This window comes from Amphiprion ocellaris, chromosome 1, assembly GCF_022539595.1.
Source record: "Amphiprion ocellaris isolate individual 3 ecotype Okinawa chromosome 1, ASM2253959v1, whole genome shotgun sequence".
Classification (NCBI taxonomy): Eukaryota; Metazoa; Chordata; class Actinopteri; family Pomacentridae; genus Amphiprion; species Amphiprion ocellaris.
Genome location: NC_072766.1, coordinates 42,321,202 through 42,346,241, shown reverse-complemented (window position 1 = coordinate 42,346,241; position 25,040 = coordinate 42,321,202). Strand labels below are relative to the sequence as shown.

Below are 25,040 nucleotides of genomic sequence, written 5' to 3'. Positions count from 1 at the left end.
TATTATTATGTTTCTGATATCTTTAAACTCCTCCAGGACCGGGTCAGTACCTCTCGCTGAATCCTTCCTCCATCTCCGAGGCATCGGCGCTCGCGATGTCTCCAGGTGAGCACAGGTAGGAGCTCCGGTCCAGACTCTTCCCTCCGGCTGAGGCGGTCGCTCCGGGACACGAGGAGTCCGACCCGTCGCCCCCGACGACTCTGGTGTGAGGCTCATCATGGTCGTCCTCCGTCCCCGGGTGTTCGATCATCCACATGGCCAGGACTGTGATGTTCTGGGCGTCGGCTTCTCCTCGAGCTCCTGGAGGGAATATTGGAGAGTGTTGTTCTGTTATTGGACTTCTGTTCTAGTCATAGACTGTGCATCACAAACACCATGTTAGAGCATAAGGTTCCTCATAAGTGTACCTGGTACCAGAACACCTTAGACCAAAGGTCGATGATGGACTTCACAGTCGTATCATCAGACCTGTGGCCATCTGTCTCGGACACTCAGGTAAAGAGAGGAGCAGAGCTGTCAACTGATCACCACCTGGTGGTGAGTTGGTTCCAAAGACTGCTGGACAGACCTGGTAAGCCCAAACGTGTAGTAAGGGTGAACTGGGAACATCTGGTAGAGGACCCTGTCCATGGGGTTTTCAACTCCCACCTCTGGAAGAGTTTCTCCTGCATCTCAGGGGAGGTTGGGGACATGGAGTCTGAGTGGTCCATGTTCAAAGCCTCCATTGCAGAAGCAGCTGTTAGGAGCTGTGGCCTGAAGGTCACTGGTTCCTGTCACGGTGGAAATCCAAGAACCTGCTGGTGGACACCAGCGGTGAGGGAAGCCGTCAGGCTGAAGAAGGAGGCCTTTTGGGCCTGGTTGGCTCAGGGGTCTCCTGAAGCAGCTGACAGGTACCAGTCGGCCAAAAGGGCGGCAGCTGTAGAAGCTAAAACTCGGGTGTGGGAGGAGTTCAGGGAGGCTATGGAGAAGGACTTTCAATTGGCCTCAAGGAAGTTCTGGCAAATCGTTCGATGCCTCAGAATGGGAGGCAGGGTTTTACTCAGGCTGTCTACAGTCGGGGTGGAGAACTGTTGACCCTTATTGGGGATACTGTTGGGCAGTGGAAGGAGCACTCTGAGGAACTCCTGAATCTGGTAAACACATCCTCTGTAGAGGAGGCAGAGCCTGAAGACTCGGGGAATCTTCATCCATATCCGTGGCAGAGGACGCCGAGGTAGTTAAGAAGCTCCTCGGTGGCACCAGGTGTGGACGAGATCCGCCCTGAGATGCTGAAGGCTCTGGACATTGTTGGACTGTCTTGGTTGACACGTCTCTACTATATCGCGTAGGCATCGGGTACGGTACCTGTGGAGTGGCAGACCAGGGTGGTGGTTCCCATTTTCAAAAGGGGGACCGGAGAGTGTGTTCCAGCTACCAGGTATGACACTTCTCAGCCTCCCTGACAAGTTTACTGTAGGGTGCTGGAAGGGAGGCTCCAACCGATTGTTGAACCTCAGATTCAGGAGAAGCAATGTGGATTCCATTCTGGTCGTGGAACGTGGATCAGGTCTTTACTCTTGTGGAGCTGCTGAGGGGGTCATTGGAGTTCGACCTGCCAGTCTACATGTGTTTTGTGGTTCTGGAGAAGGTCTACAACTGTGTCCCCTGAGGGGCTCTGTGGGGGGAACTGGGGGAGTATGGGGTACCAGGGTCACTGATACGAGCCATTCAGTCCCTGTACAACCAGAGTGAGAGCTGTGTCCACATATTCGGCACAAAGTCAGATTCGTTTCCAGTGGGTTTTGGACTCCTCCAGGGCTGTCCATCGTCTCCGATCCTGTTTGTGGTCTTCATGGACGGGATCTCAAGGTTCAGCCGGGGTGAGGAGGGTGTCTGGTTTGGGGGCCTCAGGATCGCATCTCTGCTTTTAGCAGATGATGTGGTTCTGTTGGCTTCCTCAGATTGTGATCTAAAAAAGTTTATATGTTCTGAATAAAATGAAACATTGCAGACTGACCAGTGGCCTCCAGAGCTTTGGTGATCTGTCTCAGGGAGAATCCCATCTCCAGCAGAGGAACAGCGATGGCAGGAGGAGGTGGAGACGTGGACAGTCTGCTGCTGGGGTCCGACAGAGCTGGAGAAAACAGGGAAAATATCAAATACCAGAATATGGAAAAAAAATCATCAACAAGACGGGTCAACACCTCGTATGTGTTCCTGTTTGTGACTTCTTCAGACATATTGGTCACATTTGTACATCATAAATGACAGTTTCCTTTTGTATTCTGTAGAATCTCCTCAGTTCATAATCAGCCTGAGATACTTACAGGTACCGGTCCGGTTCTGGGGTCTGGTTGGCTGGGAGTCTGGAGACGTGAGGCTCTGACGGCGACCCACCTCATCAGACGGAGACGTTGGCAGGGACGACACCGGAGGAGTCTGGGCCCGACGGGTCGGAACCAGTGTGGTGGTTGGGTAGCTGGAGAACATTTGTCTGTAGAAGGATTAAAAGAATTTTATCAGTACTTTGGCCTCCTTTAAGACCATTACTGGGTCATTCTGGGCAACTTTATTTATTTGTGGTGATTTTGTGTCTTTTTGTGTTGATTTTGCATCTTTTTGGGATGACTTTACATCTTTTTGTGTTGATTTTGCATCTTTCTGTGTTGATTTTGCATCTTTTTGTGTTGATTTTGCATCTTTTTGTGGTTGTTTCGTGTCTTAAAGAGTACTTTAACCCGGTTCCGACCTGAGCAGGCTGAGCGGCATCACCCCCGGAGACTCGGTGGCCGGTACGGTCTCTGTGTCGGTGACCGGGGTGGTGGCCGTGGTGGTGTCCTCCAGGGAGGAGCTCATGAAGGAGGTGGTGCTGGAGGCCGAGGGGCTGGTGGTGACCGGGGTCTGGGCCAGCTGCTCCCCCTCTGGACCCTCACCCTCACCCTCTGGCTCACTCCTCACTCCTGGGGGAGGAAAACGGAGAGGAAAACATCAGAACAGATCAGTATTTTAAAGGAAAAATTAGAAACAAAGAGCAAAATAGCAGCTTTATTGGATCAAAAACCAATCCTAGATTCCACCTGGAACTCTGGAAATATTCACAGTATGAGAGTTTGATCATTCATAAAGTTACTGGAGATGAAGAACCTGATGATTCTGAGGAGGTCTGGTACTGATCCACCATATTTCCAGATCTCCTACCTGGTTTGCTCTTCCCTCCACTGGGCTCCTCCAGCAGTCCGTTCACCACCAGCTTGTAGATCATAGCCTGAGCTCTCTCCAGGTCGGCCAGGCCCGGAGCTCTCTTGATGGGGGACCTCATCACGGCTCTCTTCACCATATGTCTCATCAGGAACTGCAGCGCCGCCCTCATCTCCACCTCCTCCTGGCAGACAGGAGACGTGGCGTTCAGGTCGGCGTTGTGACCGCTGGCTGCTGCTTCTGGTAGAACCTGGAGGAGATGTTTCACATTACTGTTATCTACGGAGTCCTGGAGAATCTCCTTCTGGTAGAACCTGGATTAGATGTTTCAGGTTACTGTTATCTACAGACTCCTGGAGAATCTCTTTGCAGTAATTTTGAAAATGTTTTGAGTCGTATTCGAACCATTTTAAGTAATTTTCTACAGATTTTGAGATGAAGTTTCTCAGAGAACTGATCCAGTAGATCCTCTGGCAGCTACAGAACCCGTAGAACAGTCTAACTTCATCAGAACCTGTAGAACGTCTAACTTCATCAGAACCTGTAGAACGGTCTAACTTCATCAGAACCTGTAGAACAGTCTAACTTCTTTAGAACCTCTAGAACAGTCTAACTTCATCAGAACCTGTAGAACGGTCTAACTTCATCAGAACCTGTAGAACAGTCTAACTTCTTTAGAACCTCTAGAACAGTCTAACTTCATCAGAACCTGTAGAACGGTCTAACTTCTTTAGAACTTCTAGAACAGTCTAACTTCATCAGAATCTGTAGAACAGTCTAATTTCATCAGAACCTGTAGAACGGTCTAACTTCAGTACCTTGGGAATGAGCAGCAGCTCGGCGTACTTGCTGCAGCTTAGCAGAGCGCTCAGCGTCTTCATGGCGCCCAGGTAGAGGTAGGACAGCTGGACGGCATGGACCTCCGACTGGGTGGCGATGGAAGACGCTTCGTGTCCTCGGGATCCGTGCTCGTGGCCTTTCTTCCTGCCTCCGTCTGCAGGAGCGTGAGGAGCCGAGCCGAACAGCGTCTCGCTGCCCCCGGCTACTGATGAGATCTCGCTCTCGGACTTGGAGTTGGGCGCCACGTGAGCCTTGACCTCATCCAGGCTGTGGGAGACTCTGAGGTCGGTGGCGGTCGAAGCCGAGGTTTCCTTCTGGTTGTGGGCCTCGCCGTCTGCCTTCTCCTCGCCGCTGCTCGGCTCGTGTCCGGTGGAGGCAGCGTTGCGGTGCTTCTTTTCGTGGCGGCGGGCGCTCAGCTTGGCGGCCGTCTCCTCATGGATGCTGGTCAGGTAGGTGAGGTCCAGCAGCAGTGAGGCCGTCAGGCCGCGGAAACGAGCCACATCGAAGGGCAGCGGCTCGCAGGGCTCCAGGTTGTAGAGCGGAGTGTCACTAGGTGACCAGAAAGTTGGGAAGCTTTAATAGGACGGAGTGAAGTGGAAGGAGACAAGGGAAGGAAACACAAAGTGAGGGAGAGGAGAGAAGAGCACGGCATGCAAGACAAATCAAAAGGTGGACGATGAGCAGGTGAAACGATGACATGCAGCGTGATGATGTCACACAGGTGAGAGGAAAACAGGAAACCAGAGAAACCGGGAGGATGGAGGTGGAGACAAGAGGCTCAGGAGACAATTAGGAAACATTCAGAAATGACGTCCAGCCTGAGGAACAAACATCTGAAGCACAGAAACCAGGAAGAGTTCTACTGAGGAACCAGCATCTCCAGGGCTTCAGTTTAAAACCTTTAAATCACTAATTAACCCTCTGAACTCCGAGCAGCTTCTGGAACCACATTTCTCCTCACTTTGGAACGTTATTCCATAAAAAAAATCCAAAACAAAAAACCACTGAGTTCCCCCCAAACCTGCTCAGAATATCTGGTTCTTCATCTCCAGTAACTTTATCAATGATCACAGTTCTACCTTCATACTGGGAATATTTCCAGAGTTCCAGGTCCTTGAAGTCCATAGAGGAAAACGTCCCTGTACAGTTGTCGGTAGGTCTACTCTAGAACTTTTTACATCCATCCATCCAGTTATTATATATCAGTTTGACCAGCAAAATGGTAGCTGGTTTACTTTCTCTGTTTTCTGTTCTTTCCAGTGGTCAAAATGATGAAAACACCTGTCCAAACCTAGCCAAATTGGTTTCCAAAATACCTCCAACTTCTCCAAACTACCTCAAAAGCTTTCTGAAGTACAAAAAACTTTTCCAAATGTAAAGACTCAAAAACGGTCCAAAATTACTCAAAACATGACTAAAATAACACAAAAATCTGTTAAAAATGAACCAAATTGTCTAAGAAAGTGTCCACAACAGTAACAAAGTGGAAATGTTTGAGGCTGTAACTCTGGAAATACTCATAGTAAAATAAAGTTACTGTAGATACAAAACCAGATGATTCTGAGGAGGTCAGGTGGAGGTTCTGAATGGTTTTTGATCCAATAAAGCTGCTAATTTGCACATTTTCTTGCATATATTTACGGTGTTTGAATTTCTTTCTAAATTTATTAGACCACTCATCATAAAAACAAGAAAACAAACATTTTAGAACTCTGTCAAAAACTTGTTTCAAACTAAAAGTTCCTCATGCTTCTTCATCTTGTTCTCTTTCTCTATCGCTTCAGGACTTTATGCTGCAGAGAAAAATGATGCTAACAGTGAGGAAAAATGAAACAAAAAACACCCAGAAGCTATTCAGAGTTCAGAGAGTTAAACACTTCTTCCTCATATCCTTCAATTCCAGGAGCCTAAAGTTCTCTCAGCAGCAGTGACTGTTGTCTAAATAAACCTAACTAACAGAATAAATATGTAAAACCTGTAAGTAAACATCAACATTTACACAAAGAACTAAAGCGGTGCTGCAGTCTGACGTTCCCTCGGTACCTGATGGTGATCTCGGCTTCGTCCCACTGGACCTTGGCCGAGGTGCTGCCCTCCTTGACGACTCCCAGCAGGGTGGCGTGGCGTCCCGTCTGCTTGTGGATGCAACGGCCTCCGACTCGGAGCCCGGCGTCCACGCCTCCGATCACAGCCAGAACTGGCCAGACGTCAGTGCAGAGCGTCCGGAGGTGGAGCTCCGACAGCTCCCCAAGGCCGTGCTGCCGGCCATGGCGTCCTCGGTCCTCCTCAGTCCTGGAACCGGTCTCCTGGTTCTCCCTCTGGGCGTCGTGCTCCTCGCGGCTCTGGACTGAGCGGCTCTTCTTCAGCCGCTGACCGCCACCGGCCGAAGCCCCGGCCGAGTCCCGGAAGCAGGGCTTGATCTTGTGGAGCCGCTCTGTCATGGTCTTGTTGATGCGGTGGGTCCAGTGGTCGGTCCGGTGCAGGATCCGGATCAGCTGGGTGGTGGCCTCGGCCAGAACCGTGGCCATCGGGCTGCAGACCGGATCTCCAGGGAGCAGGTCTCGAGGTGTTCCCCTCATCTGCATGTCACAGATCTTCACCTGGACAACGAAGACGAGGATGAGGACACATATGAAACAGCTACAAATAGTTTTTATTTTTGTTAATCTTTATAAAACCCAATAGTGGTTGACATGTAGAATTACATGATGACTCTCAGACCACATGTGGAGAAACTGGTGAAGAAGCTGCCTCAGCTTCTTCACCAGTTTCTCCACATGTGGTCTGAAAGCCTTCAGGTAATTCTACATGTGAACCACATCTAGTTCGATTCCCTCAAGGTGGACACTGAGGGAATCGAATTAGCCAAGTCTTGTCTGTACTCAGAACTAGATCCAGGTGAAGTAATGAGTGCTGGACGGCAACAAAATCTTTCTGTAGGGATTCAGCAGCCTCAGCAGTAAATAATTGTGTCATCATCATAAAAATGAACATCTGACACATTTAGACCCAGATCATTGATAGAAATAATGAATGGCAACATCCTGTCTGTGGCAACTAAACAAAGAGACAACTTTAAACCCACGTATAGACGAAACCTGAAGTCCTACCAACTGTTCAACCAATTGATTGCTGCCTCTAGATGAACCCTTAAAGTCCAACTGACACACTTTAATTCTAAATTTACATCTTTGCTTCATTTTTGAGAATAACTTGTCCAGTAATTGTTGGTGTACCGTCCTCCATCAATGGTATGTAAACAGATTAAAAACCCTCCAGATGTTGTTATTTAGTGTCTCAGACAGCTGTTTCACCTCCTTACCTTCTCTCCTGGATTACTGCTGTAGAACATCACACAGGGATAAAGTTCTGTGGCGTCGACGTCCTCAAAGGCCAACTTGGGCTCCTGTGGAATCACGTTAGTAGTTAGGATGAGGGATTATTAATGTATGGGTGAAGGTTCTGCACCTCCAAGACAACACAATCATTTAATATTTAGTATCTGCCGAAACCATTCTCCAAGATAAAACATATTTCAAGTACTTCAGATCAGCTGTAGTACCAGGTTGCCTCTTCCTGTTTAATACTGCAGAGACCAGAGGAGGCGTCACTCAGATTACAGGAAGTTCATGTAGGCAACCAGAGAGCATTGTGGGAGTTTAGCAAGCAAGTTCAAATGCGTTTTGAACAAGTTTCGAATAATTTTGAACAAGTTTCGAATAATTTTGAACAAATTTCGAGTAATTTTGGTCAGGTTTCAAGTCAATTTGGACAAGTTCAAGTCAATCTGAACAAATTTTGAGTCATTTTGGTCAAGTTTGGAATCAATTTCAACAAGTTTCGAATCATTTTGAACAAGTTTCAAGTAATTTTTGATAAAAAAAAATTTGAGTCATTTTGGATGAGTGTTGAGATGTTTTGGACAAGTCTTTCGAAATTTGGACAATTCTGAGAAATTATGAAAAAGTTTTGAGGATTTCAGACCAATTTCGAGTCTTTCTTAAGAAGTTTCGAGACATTTTGAACAAGTTTTTCAGTTTAGTAGAATCTGGTTATCCTCTTCCTGTTTAATCCTGTAGAGACCAGAGGAGGTGTCACTCAGACTACAGCTCATGTTAAAGTAGGAAGCATTGGTCGAGTTTAGCTAGCAACAGGAACCATGACAAAGACTAATGTGGAGGTTAATGACCTCCGGCAAAAGTTCACATTTTCACAACATGCCTGAATAAGCTTTTTGTGTCAGAAGTTACATGACTTCACCTAAATAAAACTTTATCAGCACATGGAATAATGTCCGCTTCACTGACCTTATAGACTGATAATCGGTTGATCATGCTGTCAACCATGCGTCCCTCATTTGGTCACTGAGGAAACTTACAGTCTCTAATTTGCGGTAATGTTTTACCTCTCCGTTCTTTCCGAAGGAGATGGTCCTGGCCTCCATGTCCAGAACACAGGTGATGAAGTCTCCCTGGGTAAAGCTGCTCAGCGTCAGCGTTTGTTCTCCGTTGTGGTAGAGGTTCCCGCTGTAGGCCCGGTACAGCCACATGTCCGACGTGGTCCGGTGGTTGAAGTCGTGAACCGGCCAACGGGAAACACCGACACAGGTTCCTTCGTTGCCTCGGTTCTCCTTCACGATGTAGAACTGTGGGCGACACCGAGCAGGATTTAACCCGACATCCTTCAGTTAACGCAGATACCTTCAGAGATGACCAACTCTACCTTCCACTGGTAGCATCCAGAGGAGATACCGGTGGAGGCCAGGCCATAGCCTTTCCCCCCGCTGCCGTGGGTCAGGCCCTGGCCGTTCTCCACCACGCAGCACTGGGCCTTCTCCGGGTCGAAGGACACCTCCTGGATGGGAAGGTTCTCGTCCTCCTCCTCAGCATCTCCCTGAGGGGTAAAAAAACCATCAGAAATTCAGACAGACGGAGATGAACCTGAACATGGAGGTAGAGAAGGTTTCCTACCTGCAGCTTCAGCTCCTGGACCTTCTCCTTGATCTGGATGGAGTGTTTGGCCTGAGCAATGGGAGCTTCCCACATACAGTCAGACAGCAGAGAGAAGAGACGCTCCACCACCTGGACCACAAAACACCGTTTACTAAACTATATGTAGAACTGAACTTTTACTGCTTCTTCTGTACATTTCTTTAACTTCTATTCTGTGCAGTGATAAAGTAGAATCTGACATCTCTTATTGTGGATTCTTCTAGAACCACTACCTGGGTCATCTGGTCGTCCTCCATGTTGGTGTCGCAGGCCGGTAGAACTGCCTCCAGAACGTGAAGCGCCAGCAGACGAGTCCTCAGGTTCCCCACCAGAGGAAGACCTGGATTAACGGGAACAAAGTCTCAGAGCTGGTTGACAAATCAACAGTTTTATATATGTGTTGTTGTTGTTGTTGTTACCTGAGCAGCACTTCTGGGCCGCGATGTTCAGCAGAACCTCGGTCCATTTGGGGGACGCCATCCTGGACTGGATGGCCTTGGAGGACACGACCCTCCGGAGGAAGACCAGGAAGTCTCCAAGGTGCAGCTCGGCCGTGTGCTGCTTCCTGATCAGAGCTGGAAATCAGGAAAAATATAGGTCCAATAAATAAACTGATATTTATACGTGTATTATTTTCTAGCTGCAGTAGCTGTAATTTACATTTTTCACATTATTTTAAACACAGATTTTATATTTTTTGAAGCCCAAAACCCAGCAGGAGGATTGAAAGGCAGTTTTTTTTAATTAAATCACCAAAAAAAAAAATAATGGTTTTATTGCTTTTTTTGGTTGAAAACAAAAAATATCAAAAAATAAATGAAAGTGGGTTTCAATTCTTTGTAATATCGTGTTTTTGGTTTAAAATTTTTTAACAGTGTTTGTTTTCTTTTTTTCTTGTTTTTTTTTTTTAAAAACGCAAAACAAACAACCCAAAAAAGGGTTCAATTTTTTTGTTTTAAAATAAAAACTTTTTTTTAAATGTCTGTTTTCTTGTCTCCCTCCTCTGCCCCCTCTTCTCCATTTCTATGGAAATTAGAAAAAAAGGGAAAATATAAAAATGATAATCTGTAGTTTATTTTTATTTTAAAAACAGGAGAAATTACATGTTTTCTTGATTTTTTTTAATGTAAAACAGATTAAAAAAACAAACAAAAAAACTAAACAAAAATGGGTTGATTCCTTTTATTTGGGTGAAAATTGAAACTTTTTTTAAATCTTTAATTTTGGGCTTTTATGTGAAACAGAAAAAAAAGAAAAAACTAAAAATAGGTTAATTTCTAATATTTTAGTTTTTGGTTTAAAATTGAAAAAACTTAAAATAAAAACATCACATTTTTTTTTGCACCTTATTTCTTCTCCCAGCATGATTTGCACGTAGTTTTTCATGTTATTTTACACATTACATGATATTGTGCATGTCATTTTCCAGATTTTCTTAAACTCGTGTGAGCTACTAGTGGATGAATAAAGTGTTTATTTATCTAAACCCGATTAAAGACTCACCTCTGAAGTCCTTCTTGTCGGTCTCGGCTCCGTCCTCCTGCTTGGTCTCCTCCTGGTCTTTCCCTGCAGACAGAACGCTGACTCCAGCCTGAGACAGAAGGTTCTTCAGCTGACTGCAGAGGAGGTCCAGCAGAGACTGGACCACCTTAGGACTCAGTTTATCAGCGTAGGTCCTGAAACAGACACAGGGTTACAGTAAAACCATCTGAAAACAGAACCAGGTATAGATAATAACCTGCGGGGGGCGCTACCCGGTGCTGATGGCCAGGATCTGCAGCAGGCGGGTGGACGCCACCTTCAGCGCCGTGCTGAGCTGAGACACTCCGGGTTTCTGCAGCAGCTGCAGAGGTTGACCCAGCATGGTTTCAGTCCCACACAGCTGGGAGAGAACGTTCAGCAAACCGCTGGAGATGGCCAGAGAGACGTCCACCGGCTGGTAGCGCACGCTGAGGGCAAAGACGGTGACCAGCAGGAGGCGCTGCTGCGCTTCTGGACGGGAAAAGAAGAAAAAGAGGTCAGAATAAGATCGAACATTCACATTAGTCTGAAACAGAGTCCATTTACACATCAAATAATAAAATTTTTTAAAAAATGAGGAAAAAAAAGGAGCTGATTGTTCTTTTTTCCGTTTTAACCCAACAAATTTAGAAAAAGGGCGATTTTTTAAAATTTTCACACTGAAAGTCAAGTATAAAAAAAGTGGAAAGCACAAAGTCTGGCTGGTAAAGTATGATCCATTAAAAAATAAAAACAGATACATTTGTCATACTTGTTTTAAAAACAATAAAACAAACAAAAAACATGCTGAATGGATTAAAACTGAAAAAAAAACAAACATGTACCTGTTTTTTTCTGTTTGTTGTAAAAAATGAAAAAAAAATGAAAATGGGACTGTTTTTTGTTGTTTTATGCTGTTGTTTCTTTGCTTTAAAATGACCTGTTTTCTTATATTTCGCTCAAAGTTTATAACATATACACACACACATATATTTATATATAAACAGCACAAATACAGGCCCATTTCCATGTATATTATTTATTTATTGTTGGTTAAAATGGAAAAACAAAAACAGTGCCTGTTTCCTCAGGGTTTTTTGTAAATATACTGAGAAATTTTAGAAAAAAAAATAGAAAAAAGATCTTGGTTCTCATTTTTAATTAAATTAAAACTTAAAATAGGCCTGTTTTCTGTTGTTTCTGGTATCTGACAGGAAAACAGATTATATTTGATGTACATTTCTATACATTAATTCATGCCAGAAGAAGCTGCTACTTCTGGAAAACTTTCACCAGATGAAGTCAATGGATTTTACGATGAACCTGCAGACCTGTAGCTATCCATTCCAGAACCTCTGGATGTCACCAGAACATCTCAGAAGACCTACCTATGTGGTGCTTGTTGGCCTGCAGAGCTCTCTCCAGAGTGACCGACAGCTGCTGGTAGATCTTATGGACGGCCATCTGGATCTCCATCTGGAGGCTCCTCTTGGCTGCTTTCACTCCGTCCTGGACAGAAACATGGAGGTTCAGGATGGAATCCAGCAATAAAACAAGGTTCTCCTGGTTCTCCTCCATCATACCTGGTAATGGATTCAGCTAACCCCAACCCTACAGGATCAGAAGGTTCTCCTGGATCTCCTCCATCATACCTGGTAGTGGTGCAGCTGGACGCTCTCCCTCTTCAGGCCTCCGGTTCCGACGGTTCCGAGTCCAAAGCAGCCGGCCAGGAACTGCAGCCTGACGGAGGTGAGCAGTGAGGAGGACTGGAAGGCGCTGCTGGACCGGTCGGTGCTGCTGGGCTGGCTGCCCTTCTCCTCCATCCCAGAGATCAGGACCACGATCTGGTGGAGGGCCTCCAGCCTCAGCTGCAGGAACAGCAGAGTCAGTAGAACTCAGAAAAATAATAATCACATGGACAAAGAAAAGACCTTCTGGAAGAAAGTTCTGTGGTCAGGTGGAACAAAAACTGAAGGTGAAGCCTTCAATCCCAAGAACACCAAACCTACCATCAAGCATGGTGGTGGCAGTATCATGCTCTGGGGCTTTCTAGACGTGCTTCGGGACTGGTTTCAAACTGTCTGTTGGATTGGTTTAGGTTTGATTTTGGTCCTGGTTTTAGACATTTTTAGGACAGCTTCAGACCAAAATTACTCAAATTTGTCCTAAATGACCGAAAAATTCTAAAATGAATAAAATATATCAAAAATGACTCAAACCTATCCAAAATGAGGAAAAAAAAGTCCAAAATTATTAAAAAGTGGTTCAAAATGACTTGAAATTGGTCCAAAATGGTTTAAAAGTTGCCCAAAATGACTCACAAAGTGTTCAAAAAGACAAAAAAAGTGTCGAAAATGATTCAAAAGTAGTCCAAAATGACTAAAAATTGGTTAAAAATGACTAAAAATTGGCTCAAAATGACAAAAAAAAGTCCAAAAGGACTAAAAGCGATTCAAAATGACTTAAAATTGGTTCAAAATCTTTAAATGTTGTCCAAAATTACTAAAAATTGGTTCAAAATGACAAAAAAGTCCAAAATGAGTAAAAACTTTCCAAAATGACACAAAAGTGGTTCAAAATGATTAGAAATTGTCCGAAATTACTAGAAGGTGGTTCCAAGTGACTTAAAATTGGTCCAAAATGTGTTAAAATTGGCCCAAATTGGTTTTAAAGTTGCCCAAAATGACTAGAAATTGTCCAAAATGACTAAAAAATGGTCCAAAATTACTACAAAAGCGGTTCAAAAAGGCTAAAACCTAGTTCAAAATTGGTTAAAAAAAAAAAAAGGTTTAAAATTAGCCCAAAATGACTAAAAATGTGTTGAAAATGACTCACAAAAACATCGTCCAAAAATGACTAAACATTGACAAAACCTGTCCAAATTGACTCAGAAATCACCAAAAATAGTTAAAAATGACTCAAAATTGGTCAGAAATGACTCAGTGGTAAAGAAATAGTTCCATCAGGCTAGAATGAAGGTTCCAGACTGGTCTCCCCAAAGTCCTGACTTAGACCCATCAAGAACCTGTGGACTGATGGTGCCGTTCAACTACATTTGTTGTCTCTCTGACTCACAATTGAGTCAGTTAAATTGATAGTGTAATGATGCTGCCACCTCCATGCTTGATGGTAGGTATAAGTCAAAGATAAACCAGCAGATTGAAACCAGAAGAACCGAATGTTTTAGGAGTCATTGGAAATCAAAGGTGACATGATGAACATGGACTTTACCAGTGGAAGGAGACTTAAGTTGATCATAATGAAACATCTTGTATCATCGCTCTAAGCTAATGTTCTCTCTTAAATCTTAGTTCTGCTGGTTCTTCTACCCGTCCCCCCTACCTCGGCCCGGCTCTGCTGCTGCTCCATGGCCAGGATGGTGGCCTGAGGGCTGGTGGACATGCTCTCCTCGGGCTCCTTGAAGGCCGGCGCCAGGCCCACGTCCCCGCTGATGAAGCTCACCATGTTGTCGATGAGGGCATGGACGCCCAGCGAGCGGCTCAGGTCCAGGTCCGACTCCTCGTACGAGTGGGCCGAGCTGTAGCTGCGCTGATGGCTCAGCTTGGCCCGGAACCAGGACTCGGCCAGGGAGTCCGGGGAGCTGTGGAGGAGGCCTGGGGAGGAGAGGGGGAACCTTTCAGAGGGGAGCACTTTAACAGACGGACCGCGGGGCTTTAAGCAGAGCGAAGCGCTATCGGTCTATGGATTCTACATGCTTCATCAGCCATCATGATCCAGAACCGAAGAGAAGCTGCAGCTGGAGATGAATGAAGACCTGGACCTGTCCTGGAGTCTAAAGCTGTCGGTACCAATGTTCTGGAACCTGCTGGAGTCCAAACAGACCAACGGTTCTGGAACCCTCTGGACCCCAAACAGCAGCTTTTAAACACTTCTTAGGGGATTAGGTAGAAATTTTAAGTAGTTTTGGATTGTTTTCGACATTTTAAATACATTTTGAGTAATTTTTTAGGTAATTAAGTACAAATGTTCAGTCATTTTGGTAAGTTTTGGTCATTTTAAACGCATTCTGAACACAATTTTAGTCATTTTTTAGGTAATTAAGTACAAATTTAAAGTGATTTTGGATTGCCTTTGACATTATGCTCTCAGCTCTCGTAGGAGGCGGTCGCACTTTTCCTTGCTCCACTATCTCTGTTCCTTCCTACCCTCATGTCTCCCTGCTTGCTGCATTTCTTCGTCTTCGTCTCGTCTGTCTGACTTGGAGCGATCGCTTGGCACTGGACCTTCGAAACACCGATCATGGAATTGATTAACTGGTCTCTCAACGCAATTGACAAGATTGTCGCCACAAAGAGCACAGGCCTAGGGGAGCCTACCTGCCCGGATGGGAGTTTCGCCTCTGGTTACGTGATCGACGCCTGGGGGAAGTGGAAGGGGATCATGTGCCTGGCACCCCTATCCGTGGAGGACGTGGAAGATGTTTATATATTCGGATTTATGATGACAGGCCTGCTGATAATTGGCTTGTTCACTGGCCTGAGCTTCTGGAAAATCAGGAAGACCGCAGACAGAAACGACGTCCAAACTCTGCTGGTCTATGCAAACGATCGGATCACGGCTGCCGATGCTCGGTATGACGAACTCAGTCGTAAGATGAACAATTTGCTTGGTGTGACTGTTGATTTGAGTCGCAGATTGGAAGCCATCAGGGTGAGAATCGCTACAGCTGAGGTCTAAAATTGTTGAGAGCAGTAGGGGGAAGGTGAAATTACTTCTCTCCCGCCTAAACTTGAAGATAACTGATTACATTCTGGAACCCCTGGAACAATAACAAACTCCTCTGGAAGTTTCATGGCCAAGAGATAGCTCTGCTACACCCCCCCAACCTTCCCAAGGACACCTGTTGACTTTTGGACCGGGCCAACCGAGGACGTCTCCATAGCAACCTGCTGTGTTATCACGCTCCCACCCTCGCGAACTGAGACACCAGAGGTCTGAGACGGAAGAAGATGGGCTACACGCATACACAAACATTCAGACTCATGAACTGAGGACTGAGCTAAACATTCACACACATTCCCATATCCACCATCCCCCCCACCTCCACAAGCTTTCCTCACTATACACAGGAGCCAGGTATCCATGCAGTAATTTGCTGCACAGGAACCAGCTAACTGTGTGGTGCTCCCCCCTCCACCTCCCCACATCCTTATCCCAACTATCCTTGTCTAACGTCATGCTTTGCCTGTTTGCGGGTTTGTTTTTTTTAGGTTCCTTCTCAAAATGAATTTCCCAACATTGGAGGTTTCATTTGGTACAATGAGCCTTTTTTTTTTCTTTTACCCTCTGCTATCCCTACCCAGATCCCAACATGTCCTTTTTCTTTTTTTCCTCAAGAAAGGTGCGTGCAGCACTGCGCAGCAGCCGGAGCTGTCATTGGCAGGGCAGCTCAAATGAAATTTTGTTGTATATGAAAGTGTGCAATGACCAATAAAGATTGATTGATTTCAAGTCATTTTAGACATTTTTTAGGTAATTAAAGTCCAATCGTTACATCATTTTGGATTGTTTTCTCATTAAAAACACATTTTAAATCGTTTTTAGTCATTTTTAAGGTAATTAAGTAAAAATGTTATTCATTCTACTTCTGTATTCATTTGATTTTATTTATATATATTCTTATATTCTATATTGTGATTTCCTTTTCTATTGGACAGTTTTTGAGTCTTTCGCCAATTTTTCAATAATTTTGTACAAATCTGAGGTCATTTTGGATCGTTTTGTCATTTTAAAGACATTTTGAGTTGTTTTTAGCCATTTTTCTAGGCAATTCGTCTTCAGTACAATTTCAAATCACCCTTAAGTTTTGAGTGCTTAAAACCAATCTTAAGTCATTTCAAATCGTTTTTGTCTTTTTTTTTTTTTTTAAGCAATTTCGACTCATTTTAGACATTTCTAAAGTCACTTTGTACAATTGTTAAGTCATGTTTAAAAATTTGCAGTCTTGTGCCCAATTTTTGAGTCATTCTGAACAAGTTTTGATTACTTGAGACATGCTGGTTCATTTGGGACATTTTTTTTGTCAATTTGGACAATTTCTGAGTCTTATGTCCGATGTTTGAGTCACTCAACAAGTTTTGAGTTGTTCTGGACAATTCTTGGGTCATTTTGCATGATGTTTGAGTCATTCTAGTTAGAATATAATAATATATTATTATAATATAAGCCATGCTGCATTTATTTATTCACCCAGTAACTTTAATTTTCCTTGATGATCTTTTTTCGACCAATTTTATGTCATTTTTAATCATTTTTGAGTCATGGTGGACTATTTTGTAGTATTTTAGACAAATTTATGCCAATTTGAAAAACTATTTTTAACCATTTTTGAAAAGTTTCTGTCATTTCAAACCATATTTTCAATCTTTATGGTCAAATTGAGTGTTCTATGAAACTTTTTAAAATAATTTTGGATAAATTTTGTGTCAATTTGAATTGGAATATTTCTTTTTTTTCATCTGTAGAAATACATTTCACCATGCTGAATGTATCTCCAACAACTTGCTCCTCTGTTCACTGTTTCTGAGTCATGGTGACTTTATTTGATTCATCCAGTAGCTTTGGTTTTCCTCTCAGTCTCTCTGTGGAAACACTGCCTGCAGTTCAACCTTAAGTCATTAATGTGTCACGGCTGCATCAGGAGAGCAGAGTTTTAGTTTTTTACAGAATCTAACGGATGCAAACTGTTTATTTTAGAGAAAGCTGTAACTAGACACGTAAAATGGAGGGATTTTGACAGAATATCGCAACTTTAATGTGAATTTTGGCTACATTTGTAGACAGAATGGCACGATTAGCTTTAAAAATCTGATGTGTTTTTTACAGTTTCTGGCTGATAAACACTGTAATTTGGGTGATTTTTTAAAAAACGAGAGATCTGTGGTCTGGTTTTGGGGTCCAGAGGGTGAAAAGTGAGACCAGTAACGTTCCTGAACTCTCTATCATTGTGCAAACAGGCAGGAGGAGGATGGTTTTCCCTACGGATGAAGATGAGGAGGCGGTTCGGTGGTGAAGATAACAAGAGGAAGAAACATGCCATGGGTTACTTGCTTGGAGCTCCTCTTGTGTCTGGAGCTCAACTGGCCCAAAAGAAGCAAATAAACTATCGCCAGCGGAACCAGGAGACAGAGAGACAACACATGAAGACCACAGACATCCCACAGCTTCAGCTCTGAGCTTCTAGACTCAGTCTTTACCTCGTTTTTTATGGGAGAACGCCAAGTCCAGGTCCACGTTCCTGCGTCCGATCTGGAACAGAAAATGAAGCCGCTTGTAGATTTTAAATCCCGTTATGAAGACAGAAAACACAGCAGGACAGGAGATGCTTTTACCAGAGTGTAGCCCTCTTCATCTGACTCCGGCTGGGACAGATCAGATTCACTCCTGGACTTCATCAGTCGGTAACTCGGGCTGCTCTGGACCGACCGGCTCTCTGCACTCAGACTCTCACTTCTAGAAAACAATGCAAATCATTTCAATCAGCAGATTAAAATACATAAAACACCTTACAATGGATCAGTCAGACTGTATTTGTGAAGCAAGTTTACAGAAAAAAAGGAATTAAAAGAGAGAAAAACTGTAAAAAAAAAAAAAAAAAAAAAAATAAGAATAATAATACGAGCTACAAATTAAGATTCAAAATGAAAGGAGCAGTTAAACTGGAATTAAATTAAATATCATCAAAAATATAATCAGAACAAATCCCAAAAAGTCATAAAACAGAGAGTAGACTAAATTGTAAATCTAAATTTAAAAAAAAATAAGACAATAATAAAAAGTCAATGGATAAAAGATAAAGCAGAGTAAAATGTATCTTCAAATTAAAATGAATAAAAAAATTTAAAAATTACAAAATAGAGAAAAATTTAAATAGATAAATAAAAGTAATAAAACACCAGATAAAATAGGCTAAAATGTATATTAAAATGAAAAGCAAATCTAAACAATAATAAAAAATGAAGTGATAAAACTAAAAATACACTAAAATATAAGTGAATATTAAGAGAAAAATAACAATAATTAAAATGACAAAAGATTAAATAGACTAAAATGTACATTAAAATAAAAAAAAACATACAGTAATAAAACTGGCATGATAAAAGATAAAACAGAGTAAAATGTAAGTTAAAATTAATAGAAATTATTAAAAGCAATAAAAAACTAAAATTTACATTAAAATTAAAATAAATTAATAAAAGTAATAAAAACAGACAAAATAGGCTAAAATGTATGTTAATACAAAAGCAAACCTAAACACAAAAATGAAGTGATAAAACTAAAAATACACTAAAATGTAGTGAAAATTAGGAGAAAAATATAACAACAATTAAAATGACAAAATAGACATTTTATTTTGTTAAGTAACTTAAATTTATGGTTTTGCTGGTTTTTATTGTTTATTTTGCAAGATTTTGTGATTTTTTTATCAACAAAACTGTCAGAACGACTCAATACTCGTGTTTTATTTTGCACAAAATAAGACAAAATCTTCATATTTACATTTTAGCAACACAGATGAAGATATTTTATTTTGGTAAATGATTTAAATTCATGGTTTTGCTGCTTTTTATTATTACTTTTATTAGATGAAGAAGAGAACCAGAAGCAGAGAAGTAGATTGTTGTTGGATCAAAACTAAATAACTAAACGCTGCCTCACTGTGAAGGTTTGGTTTAATTTATAAGACTGAAGGTTCTGCAGAAAGTTCTCTTTAATTTAATGTTTAACTGGAGTTAAAAAGACAAACTGCAGCCTGTGGAGGTTAAAAAGAGTCAAAGTGAACTCAGGACGACCTAGAAAACGTCTCTCAGGGTTCTGGGATGATAAACGACCGTTTATCTTCAGGTCTGGTCTTGTTCACGGAGTTCCAGGTGAAAATACGGAATAAAGATCAACACCTGATCAAACTTGTTGGAGTTACTCAGAAGTAGGTCAAGAATCTAAAGTCAGCAAAAAACTTCTACTGGAGCTGAGAGAAAATCTCCAAGATCAGCAGAATGTTCACAGATTTACACCACAGATCCTCATTTATTAACTCTAATAATCTCTGAACGGTGGTCAGGACCCAAAATAAAATAAAAAGTTTCCCCTGAAGCACCAGAAAAAACATATTTAGAGGATTTAATTTAGTTTTAATTCACAGTGACTAATTTTTAGGGTAAAATTTAAGCTAAAAACTTGCTTTGGTTCCAGCAGCAGCAGAGTAAAACTAAAAACGGTTAAATTAATTTAATCAAAAACTGTGCAGACAAGTTGAAGAAAGTGCAACGAAAACATCTAGAAAAATAAAAGAGATTTTTGGAACAATTTCTGCTTGATTGTCTGAAAATGTTACAGCTTATAATATAAATATTTATAAAGATATCAGTGAAATCTTAGATGTATATATGAAATACTTTCTGAGACTTTTATTTATTTTTAAATGTTCGTCTTCAGTCTTTCAGCAGGTTTTTTATCTTTAATCACTTCACTTTAAATTATTATCTTATTCTGTAATTTTGACTCACATTTTTGTGTATTTTACCTCTAATCCCATATTTTTTATTTTTTTTATTTTAATTTTAACTAAATTTTAGTCTATTTTATCTTTAATCACTTCACTTAAAATTATTTTCTTATTCTGTAATTCTGAGTCACAGTTTTGTGTATTTTAGCACCATTTTATCTTAACTTTACTTGTCTTTTACTGCATTTTACATCTAATCCCATAACAATTTTAGTGCTAAAATACACCAAAAATGTGAGTCAACACTACAGAATAAGACAATAATTTAGAGTGAAGTAATTAAAGATAAAATACACTCAAACAGAAGAAAAAAAATGTAAAAAGGTATGGGATTAAAGGTAAAATACACTAAAATTAAGAGAAAAATGAGATAATAATAAAAAGTGATAAAAGACAAATAGGAATAAAATGTAAAGATAAATAATAGAAAAAGTGAATTGATAAAAAGTAAAATACACTAAATGTAAGTCAAAATTTAAAAAAATAATAATAATAAAAAGTGGAAGGATAAAAAAATAAAATAGACTAAAAGATAAAAATTATAGAAAAATAAAATAAATTTAAAAGCCAATTAAGACAATAATAAAAAGTGAAGTGACAAAAATTACAAGTCCAAATTAAAAGAAAAAATATAATAAAAAATTATGTAATTAAAGATAAAAGACACTCAAATGTAAAAGTCAAAATTGAAAGATAAATAAGACAACAAAAAGTTAATTTATAAAAAGTGAAATACACTAAATGTAAGCCAAATTTTAAAAAAAATAATAATAAAAGGCGAAATGATAAAAGATAAAATATATAGAAAAATAAAATAATAATAATTAATTTAACAGCAAATTAAAACAATAATAAAAACAATAAATAGCAAAATTCGCTAAAATAGAGTCAAAATTAAAAGAGAAAATTAGCAAAGAATGTATAAATAAAGTCAAAACAATAATAATAATAATAATAATAATAATAATAATAATAAATGAAGTGAATGAATAACTACAGCTAATCAGAGGACGGTTCTGACCTGGTCATGAAGCTCAGACACTCCTGGGTTCCTGCAGGGTTCTGGGTCTGTCCGTCCTCCTGGTTCTGCTTGGTGAGTTCTCCTAGAACCGGACTGACCCCCAGAACCAGCAGAGCACAGCGGTGGATCACAGAGTTGCAGGCGGCCGTATAAAGGTCCTGACCTTCAGGTAGACCGCTGCTGCCTCTACGACCCTCCTGGGACAAGACGCCGTCCTCGTCTCCGCCCCCTCCGGTCCTGGAGGCGGAGCCAGAACCCAGCCCGGTGCTGCTGCTGGCCCGGTCCCGGTCCCGACTCCGAGCCACCTCCCGGGCTGAGAGGAAACATTGAAAGATTTCTGTTGTGCAGCGAAGCACAGACGACGAGACAGACACACGAGATGCAGAGTTAGAGGAAGACAGGACCGAGGTACACTTCAATTAGTTTAATTAGGAGACAGAACATGCTGAAGAAACACTGGACCGGGTTCTGCACTGGTTCTACTGGACCTCACTGGTTCTACTGGATATCACTGGTTTAATAAGTTTAACTAAGATAAAGAGTTTAATTAGGATACAGACAGCCACGACTACGTTTAATTAGTTTAACTAAGATAAAGAACATGCTGAGCAAACACTGGACCAGGTTCTGCACTGGTTCTACTGGCCCTTACTGGGTTCTACTGGATCTCACTGGGTTCTATACTGGTTCCACTGGATCTCATTGGGTTCTGCACTTGTTCTACTGGACCTCACTGGGTTCTACTGGATCTCACTGGGTTCTATACTGGTTCCACTGGATCTCACAGGTTTATAGACCAGTCCCACTGGATCTCTGTTAAGTGCTATGAGGTGACGTGGTGAATTGGTGCTACATAAATAAACTAAATGAAATCGAACACACTGATGTTCCACATTAAGGGGAAACTGATGACCTACATTTAGAACTGAACATCTGTAAATGATCAAACCGGGAGCTTCTGATTCCTCTGAAGTGTCAGACTTCATTACTGCAAACCTGAAGATTCCAGATGCTCCTCTCTGTTCATGAATCTACCTGTTATCCTGCTTCACACCTGCATAACTTCCACCTCTACACATCATCAAAGGTCCAGATTACCTTAAATTACTCTAGAATAGTTTACGATCACAGCTGCATTTGAAACTGCAGTCTATATGAATGTAGATTATGTTTATAAAATGAAAAAACATTCAACAGGCCAAAAGCCACATCAGCAGCAGGCAGGTTAAAACAGATCCAGTTATTATGAACCTACAAGTCAGTTTGTGTCATTTCTACATCGCCTCAGCTTCTCTTCAGTTCATTCATTTGTTGTTTAGGACCCAGAACTAATTTCTGTAAAATCTTATATTTCCATCCTTGTCTTATCTTAGAAGCCATTTGAAAGGTTCAATAACTCCACAAATAAAACTTCTAGACATAAAATTTAATGAGGACACAGGTAGAATAGTTTATAGTAGATCAGAACGATTGAATGGATCTAACAGAATACACGTTTTAATTGTTGTCTCTTGAAAATGTAAAAAAAAAAGTGCATAATTTTTTTTTTTTTTTAAATGGTGGTATCGTGACCCCAGAAAGTTCCTGTAAGAGTTAATTCCCAGTATCTGTATGGGAACATTTAATAAGGCAAAATATATTGGTAAATTTCAACAGGAAGCAGCTTGTAACTCCAATAACAGCAACATCTAGACCTCTATGAACATCTAGACCTCTATGAACACCAATATCTAGACCTCTATGAACATCTAGACCTCTATGAACACCAATATCTAGACCTCTATGAACATCTAGACGTCTATGAACACCAATATCTAGACCTCTATGAACATCTAGACCTCTATGAACACCAATATCTAGACCTCTATGAACATCTAGACCTCTATGAACACCAATATCTAGACCTCTATGAACATCTAGACCTCTATGAACACCAATATCTAGACCTCTATGAATACCAGGTTCTGGTTCCTACCAATGAGTCCACATCAACATTTAGTCTGAACATGTAAGAACTGGAACCTTGTCTGGTCAAACACATTAGATTCTACTGATGTTAGAGCCTCAAAAGTTGGAGAAATGTCGACCAAAGACTGGATTTTAGTAGAAATATGGATCCATCCACATATAAATACTGACAGGAATTTTGTAGAGACACTATACCACCGTTGTTTAGTAAATTTTGCACTTTTTTCCCATTTTCAAGGACCAATAATTTCAAATTTCACCTCTACTGGATCCATTAAAGGTAAGATGTTTGTTTTTTTATGGTAAAAATACCAAAGTTCCAGTTCTTTAACAGATATGAAACTCTAAATATTCTACCGAATTTAGTTTTGGGCCCTGACCAGAATCTGAGACTCTACATTATCACATCTCCTGGTTCCTGATGCTGCAGCTGAAGCTCCATCCAGGTGAACTTACTTCCAGCCGTCATCACTTCGTGTTCTCGGTCCTCCTCCTCCTCGTCCTGCTCCTGGTGTCCCTCCTCTCTCTCCCGGTCGGCCCTCTCCTCCAGCTCGGCCTCCTCATCGATGGTTCTGGTGAACGAATGTTCCTGAGGGTCCATGTCCAGGGAGTCCTGGTTGTCTGAAATCTGATCCAAGTTAACAAACATAAAGACATTATTAGCTTTAAAAAATAGGTCTGGGTGATTAAATGTTCATAAAATCAAGTATTACTTTTATAGAGATGCTGCCACGGGGGGAAAGAAATTCATGACTTAAGACATTTCCTGCAAAAATGACTCAATTATTTGTTGACTATTTATTTAATTACCAACTATTTTTATTCTTGATTTATCAGTTTGAGCAATTTTTCTAGAAAAAAAACGTCTAAATTCTGTGATTGCAGCTTCTACGGTGTGAATATTTCCTGGTTTCTTTCCTCCACTGTGACAGTAAACTGAAGATCTTTGTACAAAACAAGACAGTTGAGGAAACTGATCAACATTTTTCAGTTTTCTAACATTTTATCGACTTGATGAACGAAGGTAACGTAACAGTTTGCATCAATCAGTCCAGTTTTGCTGCAATCTTTGACGTTTTATGGCGTTCTGTAGCAAAAATTGTGAGGATAAGGATGTAAAAATGTAGAGTTTTCAGTCATGTCATCAAATATTCTTCAGAGAACTCTCAAACCACCTGGCTAAATTAAAATATGCATGTGTGCAATTTAATCTCTTTCTAATCCTCATGATTTATGACTTTTTCTATTTTGTAAGACTGTTTTCTGTACTGTTTTGCTGTGATTTTTGTCGTTTTATTGTGTTCTACAGCTAATAATGTGACGATAATGCAGTAAAAATGCATTTTTTTGTCAAATGACATCATATTTTAATCAGACAACCCTAAAACAACTTCACTAAATTAAAATATGCGTGTTCAGTTTAATAGTCTCTTTATTCTCCTCATGATTTAGGATTTTTTCTGTTTTTTAGGGCTGTTTTCAGTCCTGTTTTGTTGTGCTTTCAGTGTTTTTAACCGGTTTCTTTGCTGTTTTTCGCTGCTGTATGTGACAAACTTGTTGACTGTCTGGTTACTCACCCTCCTCTCCCGTGAGGAAGACCTGGTCTGGATGAAGTCCATGTTCTTACAGGCTAGCAGTCGGTTTCGTACCTTATAGACGCTGCGGTAAACTTCAGCCAGAGACTTGGAGGGCTGGTATCTGATAGAAACCAGATAGAGATGATAAATGTGTTGTTTATGGGATGTAAACTTCTGGTCAGGTGTATATATCAAAGTTCCGGTACCTTCCCTCTCCACAGGCTTGGCCCAGCAGCCCGGTATGCTTCAGTAACGCTGCCAACACAAACCTGGACACCGTGTCCAGCAGAGACTCATTACTGAGGGACGCATTGTCCCAGTCTGAAACAGAAACAGTAGTGTAGGGTTAATGACTGCAGCTACTGAGGGTTCAGTTGGGTCGAATCGGGTACAGTTGGGTATGTTGGGTACAGTCGGGTACAGTTGGGTACAGTTGGTTT

At 41.4% G+C, this 25,040-nt stretch overlaps 1 protein-coding gene across 7 annotated transcripts in view; it reads right to left on the bottom strand.

The window, feature by feature from the left end:
• The window catches only part of herc1 (HECT and RLD domain containing E3 ubiquitin protein ligase family member 1), a 108,714-nt gene that overhangs the window by 45,117 nt on the left and 38,557 nt on the right, over positions 1 to 25,040 (bottom strand). For 3 of the 7 annotated variants that reach the window (XM_055006365.1, XM_055006530.1, XM_055006395.1), the window contains exons 20-44: positions 24,807 to 24,921; positions 24,601 to 24,721; positions 23,480 to 23,651; positions 21,056 to 21,392; positions 17,861 to 17,981; positions 17,726 to 17,777; positions 17,566 to 17,631; positions 13,851 to 14,122; positions 12,161 to 12,376; positions 11,897 to 12,017; positions 10,763 to 11,000; positions 10,512 to 10,684; positions 9,428 to 9,583; positions 9,242 to 9,348; positions 8,988 to 9,098; positions 8,740 to 8,910; positions 8,423 to 8,662; positions 7,340 to 7,423; positions 6,061 to 6,617; positions 3,996 to 4,590; positions 3,178 to 3,427; positions 2,729 to 2,939; positions 2,307 to 2,473; positions 1,997 to 2,113; positions 51 to 300 (exon numbers count right to left, since the gene is read on the bottom strand). In XM_055006365.1, coding sequence (XP_054862340.1) covers positions 51 to 300; positions 1,997 to 2,113; positions 2,307 to 2,473; positions 2,729 to 2,939; positions 3,178 to 3,427; positions 3,996 to 4,590; positions 6,061 to 6,617; positions 7,340 to 7,423; positions 8,423 to 8,662; positions 8,740 to 8,910; positions 8,988 to 9,098; positions 9,242 to 9,348; positions 9,428 to 9,583; positions 10,512 to 10,684; positions 10,763 to 11,000; positions 11,897 to 12,017; positions 12,161 to 12,376; positions 13,851 to 14,122; positions 17,566 to 17,631; positions 17,726 to 17,777; positions 17,861 to 17,981; positions 21,056 to 21,392; positions 23,480 to 23,651; positions 24,601 to 24,721; positions 24,807 to 24,921 — 5,020 coding nt within the window. The remainder of the gene's footprint in view (positions 1 to 50; positions 301 to 1,996; positions 2,114 to 2,306; positions 2,474 to 2,728; positions 2,940 to 3,177; positions 3,428 to 3,995; positions 4,591 to 6,060; positions 6,618 to 7,339; positions 7,424 to 8,422; positions 8,663 to 8,739; positions 8,911 to 8,987; positions 9,099 to 9,241; positions 9,349 to 9,427; positions 9,584 to 10,511; positions 10,685 to 10,762; positions 11,001 to 11,896; positions 12,018 to 12,160; positions 12,377 to 13,850; positions 14,123 to 17,565; positions 17,632 to 17,725; positions 17,778 to 17,860; positions 17,982 to 21,055; positions 21,393 to 23,479; positions 23,652 to 24,600; positions 24,722 to 24,806; positions 24,922 to 25,040) is intronic. The other 4 variants (XM_055006561.1, XM_055006602.1, XM_055006427.1 and 1 more) reach the window with 3 other exon arrangements.